The sequence below is a fragment of the Salvelinus alpinus genome, chromosome 14 (assembly GCF_045679555.1).
Source record: "Salvelinus alpinus chromosome 14, SLU_Salpinus.1, whole genome shotgun sequence".
NCBI lineage: Eukaryota > Metazoa > Chordata > Actinopteri > Salmoniformes > Salmonidae > Salvelinus > Salvelinus alpinus.
The window spans coordinates 13,181,954-13,199,764 of NC_092099.1; the positions used below are offsets into that span (position 1 = coordinate 13,181,954).

The following is a 17,811-nucleotide window of genomic DNA, read 5'->3' on the forward strand; positions in this document are numbered from 1 at the left end:
ACACAGCCAACACAACGCAGGAGTGGCTTCGGGACAAGTCTCAGAATGTCCTTGAGTGGCTCAGCCGGAGCCTGGACTTGAACCCAATCTAACATCCCTGGAGAGACCTGAAAATAGCTGTGCAGCAACGCTCCACATCCAACCTGACAGAGCTTGAGAGGATCTACAGAGAAGAATGGGAGAAACTCCCCAAATACAGGTGTGTCAAGCTTGTAGCGTCATACCCAAGAAGACTCAAGGTTGTAATCGCCACCAAAGGTGCTTCAACAAAGTACTGAGTAAATGGTCTGAATACTTATGTAAATGTCATATTTCCGTTGTTTTTTGTGTGTGTGCAGAAATATATAAAAACAGTTTTTGCTTCATCATTATGGGGTATTGTGTGTAGATTGATGAGAAAAAAATTACATGTAATTCATTTTAGAATAAGGTTGTAACAAAACAAAATGTGTAAAAGGTGAAGGGGTCTGAATACTTTCTGAATACACTGTATAGTATATATGCAAGTACACACGAACGTAAGAGCACACACACACGCGCATGAACAAACAAACACACGCACACACACACACACACATACTGCCTATGTGCTAATGTTAGTGCACAGTGACCACAGAGTCACGGGGGGGCTGCAAACCAACTCGAGAGGTACACATGCACCCCTGGCATGGAGATTCCTATCCCTCTACGTAATGCTGGGTGGGTCAGGTTGTTGCTGCCTATAAATGGACTACCTAAATCCATTGAAGGCTGTGTATTGTCAGGTGTTTTTGTGTGAGAATAGGAATAGACTGGAAGCATACCCTCACCTTAGCCATCTGGGCTTGGACCCCGCTGGTCTTCAGGGCAGTGACGGCTTTCTGAGCTGCAGCAGGGCTGTCGAAGTCCACAAAGCCGTAACCTGAGGGACAGAACACCACACCAGTCAAGACACTTCCTACTGTATGTGTTACACAGTCTACCTGGAAAGACCACCATAAACAACCATCCTAATTCATCATGCAGCTATGTCATAGGTATTTTCTATTGTTAACACCGTTAAAAACGTGCTCCGGTACTTTGGCGACTCAGTAAGTATTTATTAAACCTCTTGGGCTGGATGTATCTACAGTATGTGTAGTTCATACATGCATAATCTATGAGCAGAATTACTGTCTTACCTCAATTAGCCACGGAATCCCTAGTTTGAAAGTGACTGTTTTCTGGAGGCTATGTGAACCATTTAGAGTACTGCAAGCTTGGACCACGTGGGTCAGCCCCCTAGCAATTCGAGTTCTAGCCAGTGAGGTTCAGGCCCTTGCCATTTGAGTGACAGCTAGCAAGAGGCCTGCCCAGCGTTATCCAATGAGGTTGCAGGGCGGGCCCAACGACTCCCTGGACGCAGCAGAGAGAGGGAGAGCAATGACGTGGTGTACATATCTGCACATATGTGACTTACTACGACATATTTGGGGACCACTTTTGGTTTGTGAGCCCTACTTTCAGAACTACTGGCTAAAAAGTATACAAAAGTACCAGAGAATATCCCTAAAGTGGCACTCCAGTCTCCTTTTCACACCATTTAACACCTGATTTACTTAACAAAAGGAACATCTCAATAGGTGGTCCAGGTAAATCATGACATGGCACATGTATGGGGTTGGCCTTTCCTCTTCTGTTCTCTACTGCTCCTCTATTGTTCTTCAAGCAAAGGGGAGGCCGATGACATCACGGATTCCCATAAGAACTCCTACTCCTTGAAGTTTGCAGTCATGAACATTTTTTATAAATGTTTTGCTCAGAAGTAAAAATATAAAAAACTTTAGTGTGTGTACTTTACTGTATTTATATTTGGGATATCGCTTTTCAACTGTAAAAGTTCTGAAATCGCTGGAGGAAGTCTTTAACAGTATAACAATAACGGGCATACAAATGTGTATCCGTGGTGAAATCTTGACTTAGTCTGCCTCCCAAATGGCACCGTATTCCCTACATAGTGCACTACTTTGTACCAGAGCACTATGAGAATATAGGGAATAGGGTGCCATTTGGGGAGGGAGACTAAATCTCAGGTCTAACTTGACATCTACGGCAGTAAGTGGCAGGCTGTGTTTGACACCCACCACAGTGAGGCCAGGCCAGAGGCCACCATGTTCTGTAGTGTGGTTGACCCCCACCTACTGTATCTGTGGCCCATAACGGTGGTCAGTCAGTGACTGGTGGTTAGACAGTGTAGTAGGCCCGGGGGAGCAGGGCACAGTGCTGAGGCTGCAGATTGTAATGATGATGCCCAGGGCTCAGGTCTGCTCATTGTCCCCTGGGGCTACATGCAAGCCCGGCCAGTCTAGAGTCAGACCTGCAGTCCAGTTCCTCCCTGCTCCCTACTCTGTGTTGCTATATTTAACCATCAAACAACCTCACAGGCCAACAGCAACCTCTCTGCTGCTCACTGTGGAATCTAATTACAGATCCTAGTTTGATCTTCAAGATAAACAGCCCAAAGTATATAATGAATCTGAACATTCAGATATTTGTTTTTATTAAGGACATTCAAATAAATGGCAAATGTTTATTTTCCTTTCAAGTTGGGATTTTGGGAGTTTTTTTTTAGGTATCTTCAAGCAAGCTGCGAGTTGAAGTAAAAATCGTAATGGAAGACGACAGGATGTTTCTCAGTCGCCACCTGTGATTAGTTAGCGTATCGTAATCCCCAGCAGGACAGTGACCAAGCTCTTTTCTTCTCAGCCCATCTGTGGTGTGTGCTGGCTGGGCTGGGCTGCGTGTCAGTGTGCTCCTCAGTAGTCAGGACAGGGTGTTGGGCCAAGGGCTGCAGCCGGAGCCAAGACTTTGTGTCACGCTCCAGAGGGAGGGGCATGAGCTGTCACTTCGTGTGGGGATCCGCCGCTAGCGCAACGCATGGTAACAGACAGACCATCAGTAAAGGGCCAGGACTAAAATAACACAAAGTGGTGGCAGCCTTTTGCCTGTCTGCCTGCCTGTTTCCTGACTAGCCCAGCCCCTATGAGCCACATAGCTGTTGAATGACTGAATGACTTCAACAAGGCCCGGGCCAGTGCACTCTGACAGTACTGGGCCGCCAAACCCACTGCACGAGTCAAGAGGGCCTTAAGCAAGGCTCTTCATCCATTCCTTAGCATGGGCATTGTCTTTAGTCTAATAGCATTAGGAGGATTATGGTAAAAGTCCTCTGTGTCATCATATCACAGACTGGAAGCTCCAAAGCCTTTGCACTGCTATCCTGGATTACAACGAGTCATTGTGATACATACATCCAGTATCCTCTCAATGATGCATGTGATGAGTTTTTATTGCTTTAAGTCTGACGGTTGTTATATGAGCATGACTTCTTGATTTGTGTGTATATTTTTGTGGGGGGGGAAAGTCTAGATCTTTTTACAGAATGTCTCCACTACGTCACGACTTGTTGAAGCCATACACACCTTTACATTTGTTTGTCGTCTTATCCAGGATGGCCTTTGTTGACACAATTTTGCCATACCTACGAGAGGAAGAGAAAGAGTGCTATTGTTAGTTGTGCTGTGTTACGTACCAGACAGACAGCCTCTCATTAAAAAAACCCACAAAGAGTGAGGCCTGGCTTGCACAATAATTTATGACATCACCAAAAAAGCACGAGAAACAGGACGTCGTTTCCATGTGGATTTAAGAATCTCAGCGGCGCTAGAGCAAAGGTTGCCTTGATTTTTTTACCACACAACAATATCATGCAGGATTAACTATCCTCTATCCAAAGGGATTCAAAACAAGTGAAAATGACTGAGAAGCTTCTTTAGTAAACATACAGAACATCTAAAAACATTTTGTGTAAGTCTTCAGTGAAAAACTTGTATAAAATGTAACATAACACACTGTGGATTTATGACTTCTTGACAACGTCGGGACAGAGCGGACCGAGGGGCATTCCACAGCTACATCCTGTGCTTTAACAGTTATTTGGTGCACTGTGTTACTGCTGCTGCTGCCAGCTCTGACAAATGAACTTTGCGGTGACCCCTAAACCCCGGCTTCACTGCATTTCTTTTCAGCTCGAAGCTCGTGCACTCTATTCAGAACGAATAGAAAATCAATGCAAAGAACACAACAATTACATATGACGACTTTCTCTCTGCACAATGATGAATGCAACAAATAAGAACACACAGACATCAGGACGTAGTAGTAAATTAACCTCCCTGGTAGTAATCAGCGCGGCAGACAAATGATTGATGAGGGGATTGGCTCTCTAGATGGAGGAGGAAGTGTGAGCTTTGACCTGAGCTGGGAGGTGGGCAGGTGGTAGCTTTATGAAAATGAGTCCTCCATCTCGACCCCAAGTCGTAGATACAACAGATTGTGACAGATCTGGTTGTGTGGCATGGTTTTATGTTTGCCACAAAGGGAAAGGTCACCTATAGCAGTGTTTTCCACAAGTACATAGAGTAGCCAGCCAAATAGAAAAGGTAGGCAGCCAGGTGTCCACTGCTGAGAATTTAGCTCTATTTTGGTGGCCTCTGGTACAGTCTAATGCCTTTATTCCATATGAAATACACAGCGAAATGACTTAATACTTGTTGTCGTATTGTGTAGCAAGACATGACTTTACTATTTAAATGACTGAAATTGTATTAATTCAATGTATTGTCGGTTGTTTTGGATATTGTCTAGGTCTAAGCCTACTGCACATGCTCAGGACTATAAAATAACATTCAACCTTTTAACATTTAACCTGTCTTTTCCTGAGATTATTTACAGTTTTACTGCAATATAGAGTACCAGTCAAAAGTTTAGACACACCTACTCATTCAAGGGTTTTTCTTCATTTTTTACTATTTTCTACATTGTAGAATAATAGTGAAAACATCAAAACGATGAAATAACACATATGGAATCATGTAGTAACCAAAAAAGTGTTAGACAAATCAAAATATATTTTTTATTTGAGATTCTTCAAAGTAGCCACCCTTTGCCTTTGACAGCTTTTAGTAACTTATTTGCAGATAATCGCCAAAAAGCCTAGGCCTACCAGTAGCTTATGCAAATTAGGGAGCCAAGTGAACAGCTCTCTCACCGATGCAATTCAGTAGATAAAACTGACTGACAAGATGAGAGTAACTCACTTTAGCATCACTGTTTGGCAAGCCCCGACATCCTAGGAAAGGAAACGAAGGAAATCTTTTGGACATACATTGAGTGTACAAAACATTAAGAACACCTTCCTACTATTGCGTTACACCCCCTTTTGCCCTCAGAACAGCCTCAATTAGTCAAGGCATGGACTATACAAGGTGTGAGTGGCGTGTATTCATAGATGCCAAAGGAACCCAGGCTTCCCCAAAACATTTACCAACATTTCTTTTGTCTCTCTGTGTTTCAGAATGTTCCTTCAATTTGCAAGAGGCTGAATGTATCTCACCGGAGAAAGCATCCGAGCGAGTGAAACAACACCCCTCTGCTGTCTAGTCCAAAAGAGTATGACATTGTTGCCACCCGTAGCATTGAATGCAAGGGAAGCCAGCGAGCATTTGGCCTCCCTTGATTAAAAAATATATAAAATAATATCCAATCAGAGCTAAACTGAGTGAGCTCCACTAGGAATGGTCCTGGCGCACCAAAAAAAGGTGTCAAGGGAAGGTAGTTTGGATTTGGCGTCACTCCTATCAAATCGCATCAAGAGCATACTGTACATCATTGACAGAAACAACTTGAATTGCTGTATCTCGTTGTGTCGTTGTCCTCCGGTGGCTAGCTAGCTAGATAGCCCTTTCCTAAATTAGCCATGGATGGAGATAGGAATTTGGACTTGTACTGACCAATGATTATAACAGCGATTCTGATCCAACCATTCATTCATACATTGTTGTGCCCCTGGCCTGAGAGGATGGAAGTCCAATATGTGATAGACCGTTTTGTCAACATGAAAGAGAGGAGGATGGCATTGGCATTTCTCTACAAGATGGGTGAATCAACATGTTTTTCTACTTGCACGAACGAGTACACGCGCACACACACACACACACACACACACACACACACACACAGAAATCAGAAACATGGACAGCCAAATCATATTTAGCTTATGTTGATTGGACTAAATAGTTTTTGGTATCTTTTTGTTGTCACTGTATTAGACTAAGCAGAGGTTATTTGATGATGTTGAAGTTGAAATGGTGCTGGAATAGTGGAGGCAGCTCCTGTTTTCTTTGTGACTTGCGGTAACTCTTAGTGGTTCTAAATCAATCGTTGTTCAGTGGTCTGAAAATGTGGGAAACATTAACTTGCTTAACCGTGCTGTAGGCCATGTCTGTTACATGCAATATGCTTTGTGAACTTCACCAGACAGATGTTGCTCTCCAGTTTTGTGATGAAACAAACGTGTGGTTGAATTTATTCTGCCACTGTGTCTTCTTATTGTCTTGGCCTTAGGCCTGTATATCACTATGTCAAGGCATATGAACTAACAGGTTATAGAGCAAACAACACAATTATCACAACACATAGGTTGTAATGCAGCTTTCTTTCTGGCTTCCACAGTGATTTTACCAACGCACCGCTACTGCAAGGTGCCGAAAGCGTTCCACAGGGACGCTGGCCCTGTTGACACCAATGGTTCCCACAATTGTGTCAGGTTGGCTAGTCGCTCTGGATAAGAGCGTCTGCTAAATGACTTAAATGTAAATGTAAATGTAATGTCCTGTGGGTGGTGGACCATTCTTGATACACACAGGAAATAGTTGAGCGTGAAAAGTGAAAAATCCAGCAGCGTTGCACTTCTTGACACACGCAAACCGGTGCGCCTGGCACCTACTACCATACCCCGTTCAAAGGCACTTAAATCTTTTGTCTTGCCCATTCACCCTCTGAATGGCACACATGCATACCTAATCCATGTCTCAATTGTCTCAAGACTTAAAAATCATTATTTAACCTGTGTCCTCCCCTTCATCTACACTGACTAAAATGGATTTAACAAGTGAGATCAATAAGGGAATCCAGCTTTCACCTGGATTCACCTGGTCAGTCTGTCAATGAAAGAGCCTGTGTTCCTAATGTTTTGTACGCTCAGTGTATAGCCTAACCATGTTGCATGATTTATGAATGGCAAAGAGATGTATAGGAGATCAACTTTATTCAGTCAGTTCGACACCCTTTATAAACTAGTCAAAACTTGCGGTTCAGTTGTCAATCAATGCGCAGTAAATAGCCTACTATGCGCCACAACTCCGCGTGGCTGGCCTTGTGAAACACACAAAATAAAATAAATGAACGTGTCAGAAAACAATAATTAGGCTTAGTTGTGGATTTCGACTCATCGTTACCACATACAGTACATTACATGGGATGTGCAAATTCACAAGCATCATGCTCTATTCCTCCTCCGTGTAAATATGTTTGACTGCAACCATAACATCTGTATATAATGACGAAATGCTCGGGAGTCGTTGTCCCAAAGGCATTGGGCTTATTTTGGACAGATTTTGGTGAGAGTGAAACCTCTCGCTTCGCCTCTTCCTCTCTGCTGCGTTATTGTCTTTGCTCGCTTTGTGACTGACAGGCGCCTGTCCTATTTTTAATTTTTTAATTTTCACCTTTATTTAACCAAGTAGGCTAGTTGAGAACAAGTTCTCATTTACAACTGCGACCTGGCCAAGATAAAGCAAAGCAGTTCGACACATACAACAACACAGAGTTACACATGGAATAAACTAACATACAATCAATAATAAAGTAGAAAAAGTCTATATACAGTGTGTGCAAATGAGGTAGGATAAGGGAGGTAAGGCAATAAATAGGCCACGGTGGCGAAGCAATTACAATATAACAATTAAACACTGGAATGGTAGATGTGCAGAAGATGAATGTGCAAGTAGAGATACTGGGGAGCAAAGGAGCAAAATAAATAAATAAAGACAGTATGGGGATGATGTAGTTGGATGTGCTATTTACAGATGGCCTACGTACAGGTGCAGTGATCTGTGAGCTGCTCTGACAGCTGGTGCTTAAAGCTAGTGAGGGAGATATGAGTCTCCAGCTTCAGTGATTTTTGCAGTTCGTTCCAGTCATTGGCAGCAGAGAACTGGAAGGAAAGGCGGCCAAAGGAAGTATTGGCTTTGGGGGTGACCAGTGAGATATACCTGCTGGAACGCGTGCTACGGGTGGGTGCTATGGTGACCAGTGAGCTGAGATAAGGCGGGGCGTTACCTAGCAGAGACTTGTAGATGACCTGGAGCCAGTGGGTTTGGCGACGAGTATGAAGCGAGGGCCAGCCAACGAGAGCGTACAGGTCGCAGTGGTGGGTAGTATATGGGGCTTTGGTGATAAAACGGATGGCACTGTGATAGACTGCATCCAATTTGTTGAGTAGAGTGTTGGAGGCTATTTTGTAAATGACATCGCCGAAGTCGAGGATCGGTAGGATGGTCAGTTTTACGAGGGTATGTTTGGCAACATGAGTGAAGGAGGCTTTGTTGCGAAATAGGAAGCAGATTCTAGATATAATTTTGGATTGGCGATGCTTAATGTGAGTCTGGAAGGAGAGTTTACAGTCTAAATAGACACCTCGGTATTTGTAGTTGTCCACATATTCAGAACCGTCCAGAGTAGTGATGCTGGACAGGTGTGCAGGTGTGGGCAGCAATCGGTTGAAGAGCATGCATTTAGTTTTACTTGCATTTAAGAGCAGTTGGAGGCCACGGAAGGAGAGTTGTATGGCATTGAAGCTCGTCTGGAGGTTAGTTAACACAGTGTCCAAAGAAGGGCCAGAGGTATACAGAATGGTGTCGTCTGCGTAGAGGTGGATCAGAGAATCACCAAGTAGCAAGAGCGACATCATTGATGTATACAGAGAAGAGAGTCGGCCCGAGAATTGAACCCTGTGGCACCCCCATAGAGACTGCCAGAGGTCCGGACAACAGGCCCTCCGATTTGACACACTGAACTCTATCAAAGAAGTAGTTGGTGAATCAGGTAAGGCAATCATTTGAGAAACCAAGGCTGTTGAGTCTGCCGATAAGAATGTGGTGATTGACTGAGTCGAAAGCCTTGGCCAGGTCAATGAATACGGCTGCACAGTAATGTCTCTTATCGATGGAGGTTATGATACCGTTTAGGACCTTGAGCGTGGCTGAGGATTGCATAGCGGAGAAGGTACGGTGGGATTCGAAATGGTCGGTAATCTGTTTGTTAACGTGGCTTTCGAAGACCTTAGAAAGGCAGGGTAGGATAGATATAGGTCTGTAGCAGTTTGCATCTAGAGTGTCTCCCCCTTGAAGAGGGGGATGACTGTGGCAGCTTTCCAATCTTTGGGAATCTCAGACGATACGAAAAGGAGGTTAAACAGGCTAGTAATAGAGAAATGGGGGAGGCTTGGGCGAGTTGCTGTGGGGGGTGCAGGGCTGTTGATCGGGGTGGGGGTAGCCAGGTGGAAAGCATGGCCAGCCGTAGAAAAATGCTTATTGAAATTCTCAATTATAGTAGATTTATCGGTGGTGACAGTGTTTCCCTAGCTTCAGTGCAGTGGGCAGCTGGGAGGAGGTGCTATCAATAGATCGCTAAAAGATGCATATCGTTCATTCTAGCGGGATAGGGCTCGATGGTCTAACGAATTGAAACTTATAAATGAAATTTAACCTGCTGAAAATCAGTTTGTAACTGGCTGATTAGCCAACAGCCGGTGCTAATGGAAAACACTGCTGTAGTGCCTTCGCCATAATGATCGCTGATCAGTAGTGGCTTAATAATAAGCAATTAAGTCCATAATTTTTTTTATCCAATTGCAGAGCCTGACTGAGCAATTAACCGAAATGGCAGTTATTTTTACGTTTTTAAACAACTAATTGACAGAATGTTGGTTCAATTATTTGAATTCCATTTTTTTTCTTCTTCTGTGAGCGCACATTGCACAGTTTTTCTATAGATTAATCAGATCAAGCCTGAACTGTGCAATATAGTAGGGAGTTTCCAACAGGCCAATATTCTACATAGTTTAACACAGAAAACATGGTAATTAACTACAATGACCATAATCCATTGCGTGCCTACTCTCCAGTCTGTGTTTATTTTTTACACATGCTACATGAGGTTAGTTAGGGAAAGACACTTAGAGGGAAAAGAGAGACGAATACGAGATCGAGAGGGATAGAGAGCAGTTGCTTCGCAAGGTATCTCTACCTGAAAATACACAGTGATGGGAAAAGTACTCAATTGTCATACTTGAGTAAAAGTAAAGATACCTTTATAGAAAATGCATCAAGTAAAAGTGAAAGTCACCTAGTAAAATACTACTTGAGTAAAAGTCTAAAAGTATTTGTAAAAGTAAATATACTTAAATATCAAATGTAAATGGAATAGCTCAAATGTACTTAGTAAAGTAGTATGGTATATTAGTATAGTAAAATAGAGATAGTCCCAAAAACTACTTAAGTAGTACTTTAAAGTATTTTTACCTAAGTACTTTACACCACTGAAAATACAGGATCTAGGTAATTGATAGTTGGTATTCAGCAGTCATAAAAGTATGCCTTATTTACTTTGAAGAACTACTAAAATAGTGATTTTGTCAGTCAGCTCTATAGAGATGAGATGATGACTTGGAATGAAATAATAAAGTCATCAAATAAAACCAATGTAATATACACAACAACTGAAATATTTTATTAAAGTAAAGTAATATGAATAAATGATGGTTAATAAGTAATAATCAGTAATGGGCAGTCACCACCATCATGGGACTTTAATTAATTGTTTTATTCCATGTTAGAGTATTCAACCCACATTATGCATAGTGCACTTCATGTAAAAAAAAATTCTATTGAAATAAAAAACGTGATTATTTTTTAAATAATCTAACTGAAACCGAACTGACCTCAAAAAGCTTTAATCGCTCAGCACTAGTGCTTTGTTAGTCTCTGCGGGCCGGCGTGACCTTACCCTGCGTTCTACTGGGTAAAGAGCCCTGAGGATGAAGGGTTTCCACTAATTGACTCCAAATTAATCAATCACAGGAATCACCACAGTGTCAATGGCAAGCCCCCTCCCCCCTAGAGCAGCTCACGATGAAGGGACACAAAAATCGAAAGCTTGAAAGAAAGAGGTTAAAAAAAAGCTTCCTGATCTGGCCCACTGTGGGGTGACTGAGAGGACACAGTTTAACTCTCCACAAAAAACCAATGGATTAGCATCGAAAGTATATGAAACCAGCACAGTCGTTAAGGGTAAGACAACTGCTGAAACTGCGTGTATGTGTACGCGTGCGTGCGTGTGTATGTGTGTGTGTGCGTGCAGTGAGCTCAGAAAGTATTCACACCGCTTGATTTTTCCCCACATTTTGTTGTGTTACAGCCTGAATTTAAAATGGATTCAATTTAGATTTTTTTTGTCACTGGCCTACACACAATAAGCCATAATGTCAAAGTGGAATGATGTTTTTTCAAAATGTTTACAAATGAAAAGATGTTATGGCAAGCCTAAATAAGTTCAGGGGTGATCTGTAAGGTCCCTCAGTCGAGCAGTACATTTCAACCACAAAGACCAGGGAGGTTTTCCAATTCCTGAGTGGACTAGTTACAATTTTGACTTAAATCTACTTGAAAATACTGTATATAGCAAGACCTGAAAATGGTTGTCTAGCAATGATCAATAACCAATTTGACAGAGCTTAAAGAATAAATGGGCAAATGTTCCACAATCCAGATGTGGAAAGCTCTTAGATACGTACCCTGAAAGACTCACCACTGTAATCGCTTCCAAAGGTGCTTCTACAATGTATTGACTCAGAGGTGTGAATAGATAGATAGGTGTAAATTAGATAGTTCTGTAATTCATTATAAATAAAACTGCAAAAATGTCTGAAAACATGTTTTCACTGTCATTATGGTGTATTGTAGAGGTCAATCGATTATGATTTTTCAACGCCTATAACAATACCGATTATTGGAGGACCAAAAAAAGCCAATACCGATTAATCGGACGATTTTTAGATATATATTTGTAATAATGACAATTACAACAATACTATCTATTTAGCCTCTAATAAATAATGAAACATGTTCAATTTGATTTAAATAATGAAAAAACAAAGTGTTGGAGAAGAAAGTAAAAGTGCAATATGTGCCATGTAAAAAAGCTAACGTTTAAGTTCCTTGCTCAGAACATGAGAACATATGAAAGCTGGTGGTTCCTTTTAACATGATTCTTCAATATTCCCAGGTAACAAGTTTTAGGTTGTAGTTATTATAGGACTATTTCTCTCTATACCATTTGTATTTCATATACCTTTGACTATTGGATGTTCTAATAGGTACTTTAGTATTGCCAGCCTAATCTCAGGAGTTGATAGTCTTGAAGTCATAAACAGCGCAATGCTTGAAGCATAGCGAAGAGCTGCTGGCAAATGCAGGAAAGTGTTGTTTGAATGAATGCTTAAGAGCCTGCTGCTGCCTACCACCGCTCAGTCCAGACTGCTCTATCAAATCATAGACTTAATTATAATATAATAAAACACACAGAAATATGAGCCTTAGGTCATTAATATGGTCAAATCCGGAAACTATCATTTCGAAAACAAAAAGTTTATTCTTTCAGTGAAATACGGAACCGTTCCGTATTTTATCTAACGGGTGGCATCCCTAAGTCTAAATATTGCTGTTACATTGCACAACCTTCAATGTTATGTCATAATTATGTACAATTCTGGCAAATTAATAACGGTCTTTGTTAGGAAGAAATGGTCTTCACACAGTTCGCAATGAGCCAGGTGGCCCAAACTGCTGCATATACCCTGACTCTGCTTGCACAGAACGCAAGAGAAGTGACACAATTTCCCTAGTTAAAATGAAATTCATGTTAGCAGGCAATATTAACTAAATATGCAGGTTTAAAAATATATACTTGTGCATTGATTTTAAGAAAGGCATTGATGTTTATGGTTAGGTACACATTGGTGCAACGACAGTGCTTTTTTTGCGAATGTGCTTGTTAAATCACCCGTTTGGCGAAGTAGGCTGTGATTCAATGATAAATTAACAGGCACCACATCGATTATATGCAACGCAGGACAAGCTAGATAAACTAGTAATATCATCAACCATGTGTAGTTAACTAGTGATTATGTTAAGATTGACTGTTTTTCATAAGATAAGTTTAATGCTATCAGGTATGCATAACAGGTAGTCAGCCTGCCACGCAGTCTCCTCGTGGAGTGCAATGTAATTGCCCATAATCGGTGTCCAAAAATGACGATTACCGATTGTTATGAAAACTTGAAATCGGCCCTAATTAATCGACCATTCCGATTAATCGGTCGACCTCTAGTTTATTGTGTGTAGATGGGTGAGAAAAATAATATATTTAATCCATTTTGAATTCAGGCTGTAACACAACAAAATGTGGAATAAGTCAAGAGGTATGAATACTTTCTGAAGGCACTGTAAAACACAGTGTCCAGGAAAATGTGTTTTTTAACCTTAGCCATTAGACTCCCCCCTGTGCCATTAGCTTTCACTAACCATCTATCACAGTGCTGCTTGGTGCTGTCAGACAGAGAGCTGCTTGAATCAGGTAGAACGTCGTCTTTGAGAGAGAGGCAGCAGCAGCAGCTAGGAGAACAATGCACTCCCCTTCCACCTGCCTTTCATCTCCTGCCTTTATCCCATTACATTGGTTAAAAGGTCTCCGGTTACTATTCGCTGCATGCTTATTGATTTCTGGAGACACCGCTAAGGGATACTCTTCTGTCTGCTCTGAAAATAGCAGGATTGAGTTATGGCCTGAAAGAACAGCCTGAAGGAACAGCCTCGTCTTGCTACCAACAAGAACTGATTATACCCTGTCCTTCTTGAGTCCTTAACCGTTGCCTCAACATTTTTAAACAGAAGTTTAATTGGGATTGTCTTTCGGGATATTTTGGGATTGTGTGGTGGATCAGCTCAGGTCAGACACAAAACTATGAGAGAAAGATGGGAATCGTCAGAAAAACACAGGGACCTATTCCAACCTCTTTAGATTGTCCAACAACTATCTGGCTTGCATTACCTCTGACCTACTGACTGAGTAGCCTGGTGGTCCAGTCTGTGCGTTAGCCAACGTCTGTTTGTGTCCATTCATGGTAACGCCAAACAGACTGGCCCCTGCAATCTCAGCGTAACATGCGTTCCCATTTCAAGCGGGGTTGCTGATTGGCTGTTGAACACAGCGCTCTTCGTGTAACTTTCTTAAGAATTGATTTTGGGAGAGCGTGGCGGAACTGTTGCCAGTATTTAGGCTGCTATTCAATGAAAAGCAACGTTGATATAGTGTTGATTGGAGTGAGTTGATATGCTGAGAACATTTCAGTCAGGGGAAGGATTAAGCTGAACACAACACAAGGTAAAAGAGCACGAACCCTTGACTCTGAATCTCTAAGCTGAGCTCTAATCCCAAATCTTAAAATGGCAACAGCCAGCGGCTGCTCTCTGGCAAACCATCAACAGTGCAAGAGATGGTCAGGATATCTTATGTACATGATGTTATCAGTATGAATCTAACTGCCTTTCACTGTGCACACAATAAAGACCTGCATCGGGTCGAATACCCACGATTCCCTGTGGGTGACACGAAAAAAACAAACAGTTGGCGGGTGGAATGAAAACATTATTTCATTATTTCGAGGGTTGGCTCACGGTTCAGAACAATTATATTGCGGATCGGAAACGTTTTAAACCAAGATAAAACATAAAACAGACATACTAGGCTAGGCTATAGGCCTAGGATTCCAGCCACCCATGCACGCAGTGGAACAGTGAACTGTCGATTATTTGCGTGTTGCTGAAACATTCCTAATTTGTTTATGTGCAGAGCTAATATTCCCTCCCCCCACGCGTGACTACATTGCCAAGTTTAATTTCCCTGGTTAGCCTAGTTCATGCAAAAATGGCTAACATAGCTTAACTGTGGAAATAAAAAGTAAGGTTATAGTGGTGGAATACACCATCGTGGAAACAGGTGCTGCCCGAGTGAAATCCCAGATTTGGAAGTATTTTGGAGTCATTGTGGACAAGGAGGTCAACAACCCGGTTGATGGATACAGAGCCTGCAGAAAGTGCAAGTGTGTATTTGTTTGAGGTAATTCAGTTAATTATCAGTTAATTATTATGTTAATTCAGGCTTTAGTTCATTTAGACCATACGCAGGCCATATAAAGTTGGTAAAAGTTTGAGCAGGCTATAGCCTACTAAATAAATGTATGCTATTTCTGAAGCCTATAGCCTATTTGATTCTGGGAATTGTTTGTTTGAGCTTCAATTAAACTATTTGATTATCTAAACAATATTGAACGTAAAGGTCTTGTTTTGTTAAGTCGGTTATAGGCTTTCATTAGGTAAGGAGGCTAATTAGAAGGCTCTTCTTCAAAGCGATGTGAATTGTCAATGTGCCGCTTTGCATTGTGAAAATAAGAGGATATTCATTAATGTCATAGTTTCCCTTCATCCAAATGTTGAATAGATATGCAGACAAATGAATTCATGCAGAGAAGGGGTATAGCCTAATAGCCTAGTATAGCCTAATAGCCTAGTATAGCCTAATAGCCTACTCTGGAGTCATAAAAACAGCTCAATAAATTGATGTTATTTGTCGGGTCACGGATTGGCTCCCAGGACAACTATGTGGTGGGTCGGGCTGCAGAGAAAAATCTGTCTTGACGTTGGGTATCGGGTGGGGCTTGGAATTGATGTGGCCGGCACGGGGTGGATGGCCGGCACGGGGTGGGTGGCCGGCACGGGGTGGATGGCCGGCACGGGGTGGATGGCCGGCACGGGGTGGATGCGGCTCCAAAAAAGCGACCCGTGCAGGACTCTAACATACAATACCTGTTTGCTTTCTTCATTCAATGAATTCCCTCTTCTTCCCCATTTAGTCGTTTTTTTTATTTTTTATGAAAAGTTAACAAAGAGATGGTGTTGTAGATATCTAAATCGCAGCTGTCGCTCTGTATCTCTCTTTCTGAACACGGGATAGAGGATCTATGCCAGCCGTTCAGGAGATCGAGGGGTTGAATGTGCCGCAAAGTCAACATCGTATTGTGGAGGAGGGGGGAGGCGAAAGAGGGGGGTCTGGGAAAAGAAAATTAGATTTCAAAGTCACCTCGGTGGTCTTTTTCCACAGACGTGAGGTACACAATAACAATGTGGCTGTGGACGAGAGCGGGCCGAGATTGCCCCTTTATCCCCTGCATTAACTATATGAACTACCCACTGTATCGCTTCAGATACTATCAGCTGCTAAAGCTCTCTGGGTTTGCCCTTGTAGTCTTCCAATATCATTTTTCATTTTAAATTCAGATGTAATGCCCCTGTCAGTTCTCCCCCTGCAGTGTTGGCCATCATCTTCTCAAATATCTCTGTCCCTTCCCCCTAACTCACAGCTCTCCCTCTCTCCATCTCTCTCTGTGGTCAAGTGATGTGACCTGTCCCAGTTAGCCATGGTTCTACTTAAAACGTGGCAGTGAAAATAAGCTTTATTACCAGTGCGTCATCTAACCTTTTTGGTATCTACTGAATGCACAGCGAGATGGTCCACTGGTAACTGAGGTCATATTTGTCATCTAGTAATGTGACGTCACCAAACATATCCCGATATGGATGCATTTACAGGAGATTCTCAATATACGTTTCTGAGTATAAATTAGATAAAAATAAATGATGCTTGCAGAGATCCGACAAACAATAACATATTATGAAGACTTCGGAATTACATTGAACAGGCTGTTATTATTACTCTCTCAAGTCAAATAAGTAACTGTTGCTTTGAACTCTACCACAGTCACGGTGGTGGTGACCACTGCCGACAAGTCAAAAACCGATCAATAGTTATAATCAAAAGAGGAAGGAAGTGTACTCACGGCTGGCAGAGCTTGACCAGATCATGGTCGGTCGTGGCTGGGGGAAGGCCTCGGATGTACAGGTTGGTTTTACTGAGCTGCTCCCAGCCTGCAGTGCTGGAGCTACTGCTGTTGTTGGTGCTGCTGTTGGTGCTGGGGATTGGCGGAGCCATGGGGTGTGAGGAAAGGGCTGCAGGTGGCTGCCAAAGGAAAACACACAGAATGGTGTCAGTCCAAGACCAAACGACATGTCGGTGCGAAGTGCAAACATACTGGTGTTCCCTGCTAAACAAAAGGGAGAAAGAGAGAGAGACAGAGAAATAGACTACTCGGAATGAAACAGACTACATTGCCTTGCCACGTGGATGCGCGGTCACGTGGACATTTAATTGCGCAAATAAATACGTGTTCAATATTGATTGACGTCTAGCAGAGCTAGTGAATGCCAGGGAGTAATCATGAAACAATACACGTTTGCATTTCATTAGTGGGTTAAGAAAACGTGCTTGGATTTTATTCCAACCCTTAACACAGCTTTGTCTACGAATCTTGTCTCCTCCATGAGTTACACAGAGAGATTCTTGATCTGACTCCCGCTGTAACCATAACAGTATTTTAGTGCGCTGGACCAGAAAACCATCGGTCTTCACTACAAGCATATCGTTGTGGCCCAGCTAAATCTTCCATATTGGTGCATGCTACAAATTAACTGTCCTGCTACTTCATAATTTAGCACTATCGAATGGGTGCCCCGTGTGAAGATTAATATTGAACAGAGCAGTGATACATATCTGCTGAGCAATCGCCATCAGAAGTCAGGAAGTCAGCACAAACTGGGTACAGAGGGGCGTGCAGATCTGCTCTGATACTGACGTGACAGTGGAAGGCTGTGCGTGAATTCGAGAGCCCTTCCCACCAATCCCCTGGTGACTGACTGACTTCCCAATTAGACATGTCAA

The 17,811-nt window shown here is 42.4% G+C and overlaps 1 protein-coding gene across 8 annotated transcripts in view; it reads right to left on the reverse strand.

Moving 5' to 3' along the window:
* LOC139538443 (RNA-binding motif, single-stranded-interacting protein 1-like) overlaps nt 1-17,811 on the reverse strand; it is a 66,018-nt gene that overhangs the window by 26,846 nt on the left and 21,361 nt on the right. For 4 of the 8 annotated variants that reach the window (XM_071340495.1, XM_071340492.1, XM_071340499.1 and 1 more), the window contains exons 2-4: nt 16,874-17,052; nt 3,441-3,499; nt 810-901 (exon numbers count right to left, since the gene is read on the reverse strand). In XM_071340495.1, coding sequence (XP_071196596.1) covers nt 810-901; nt 3,441-3,499; nt 16,874-17,052 — 330 coding nt within the window. Of the gene's footprint in view, nt 1-803; nt 902-3,440; nt 3,500-16,873; nt 17,053-17,811 lie in introns of all 8 variants that reach the window. The other 4 variants (XM_071340494.1, XM_071340493.1, XM_071340490.1 and 1 more) reach the window with 1 other exon arrangement.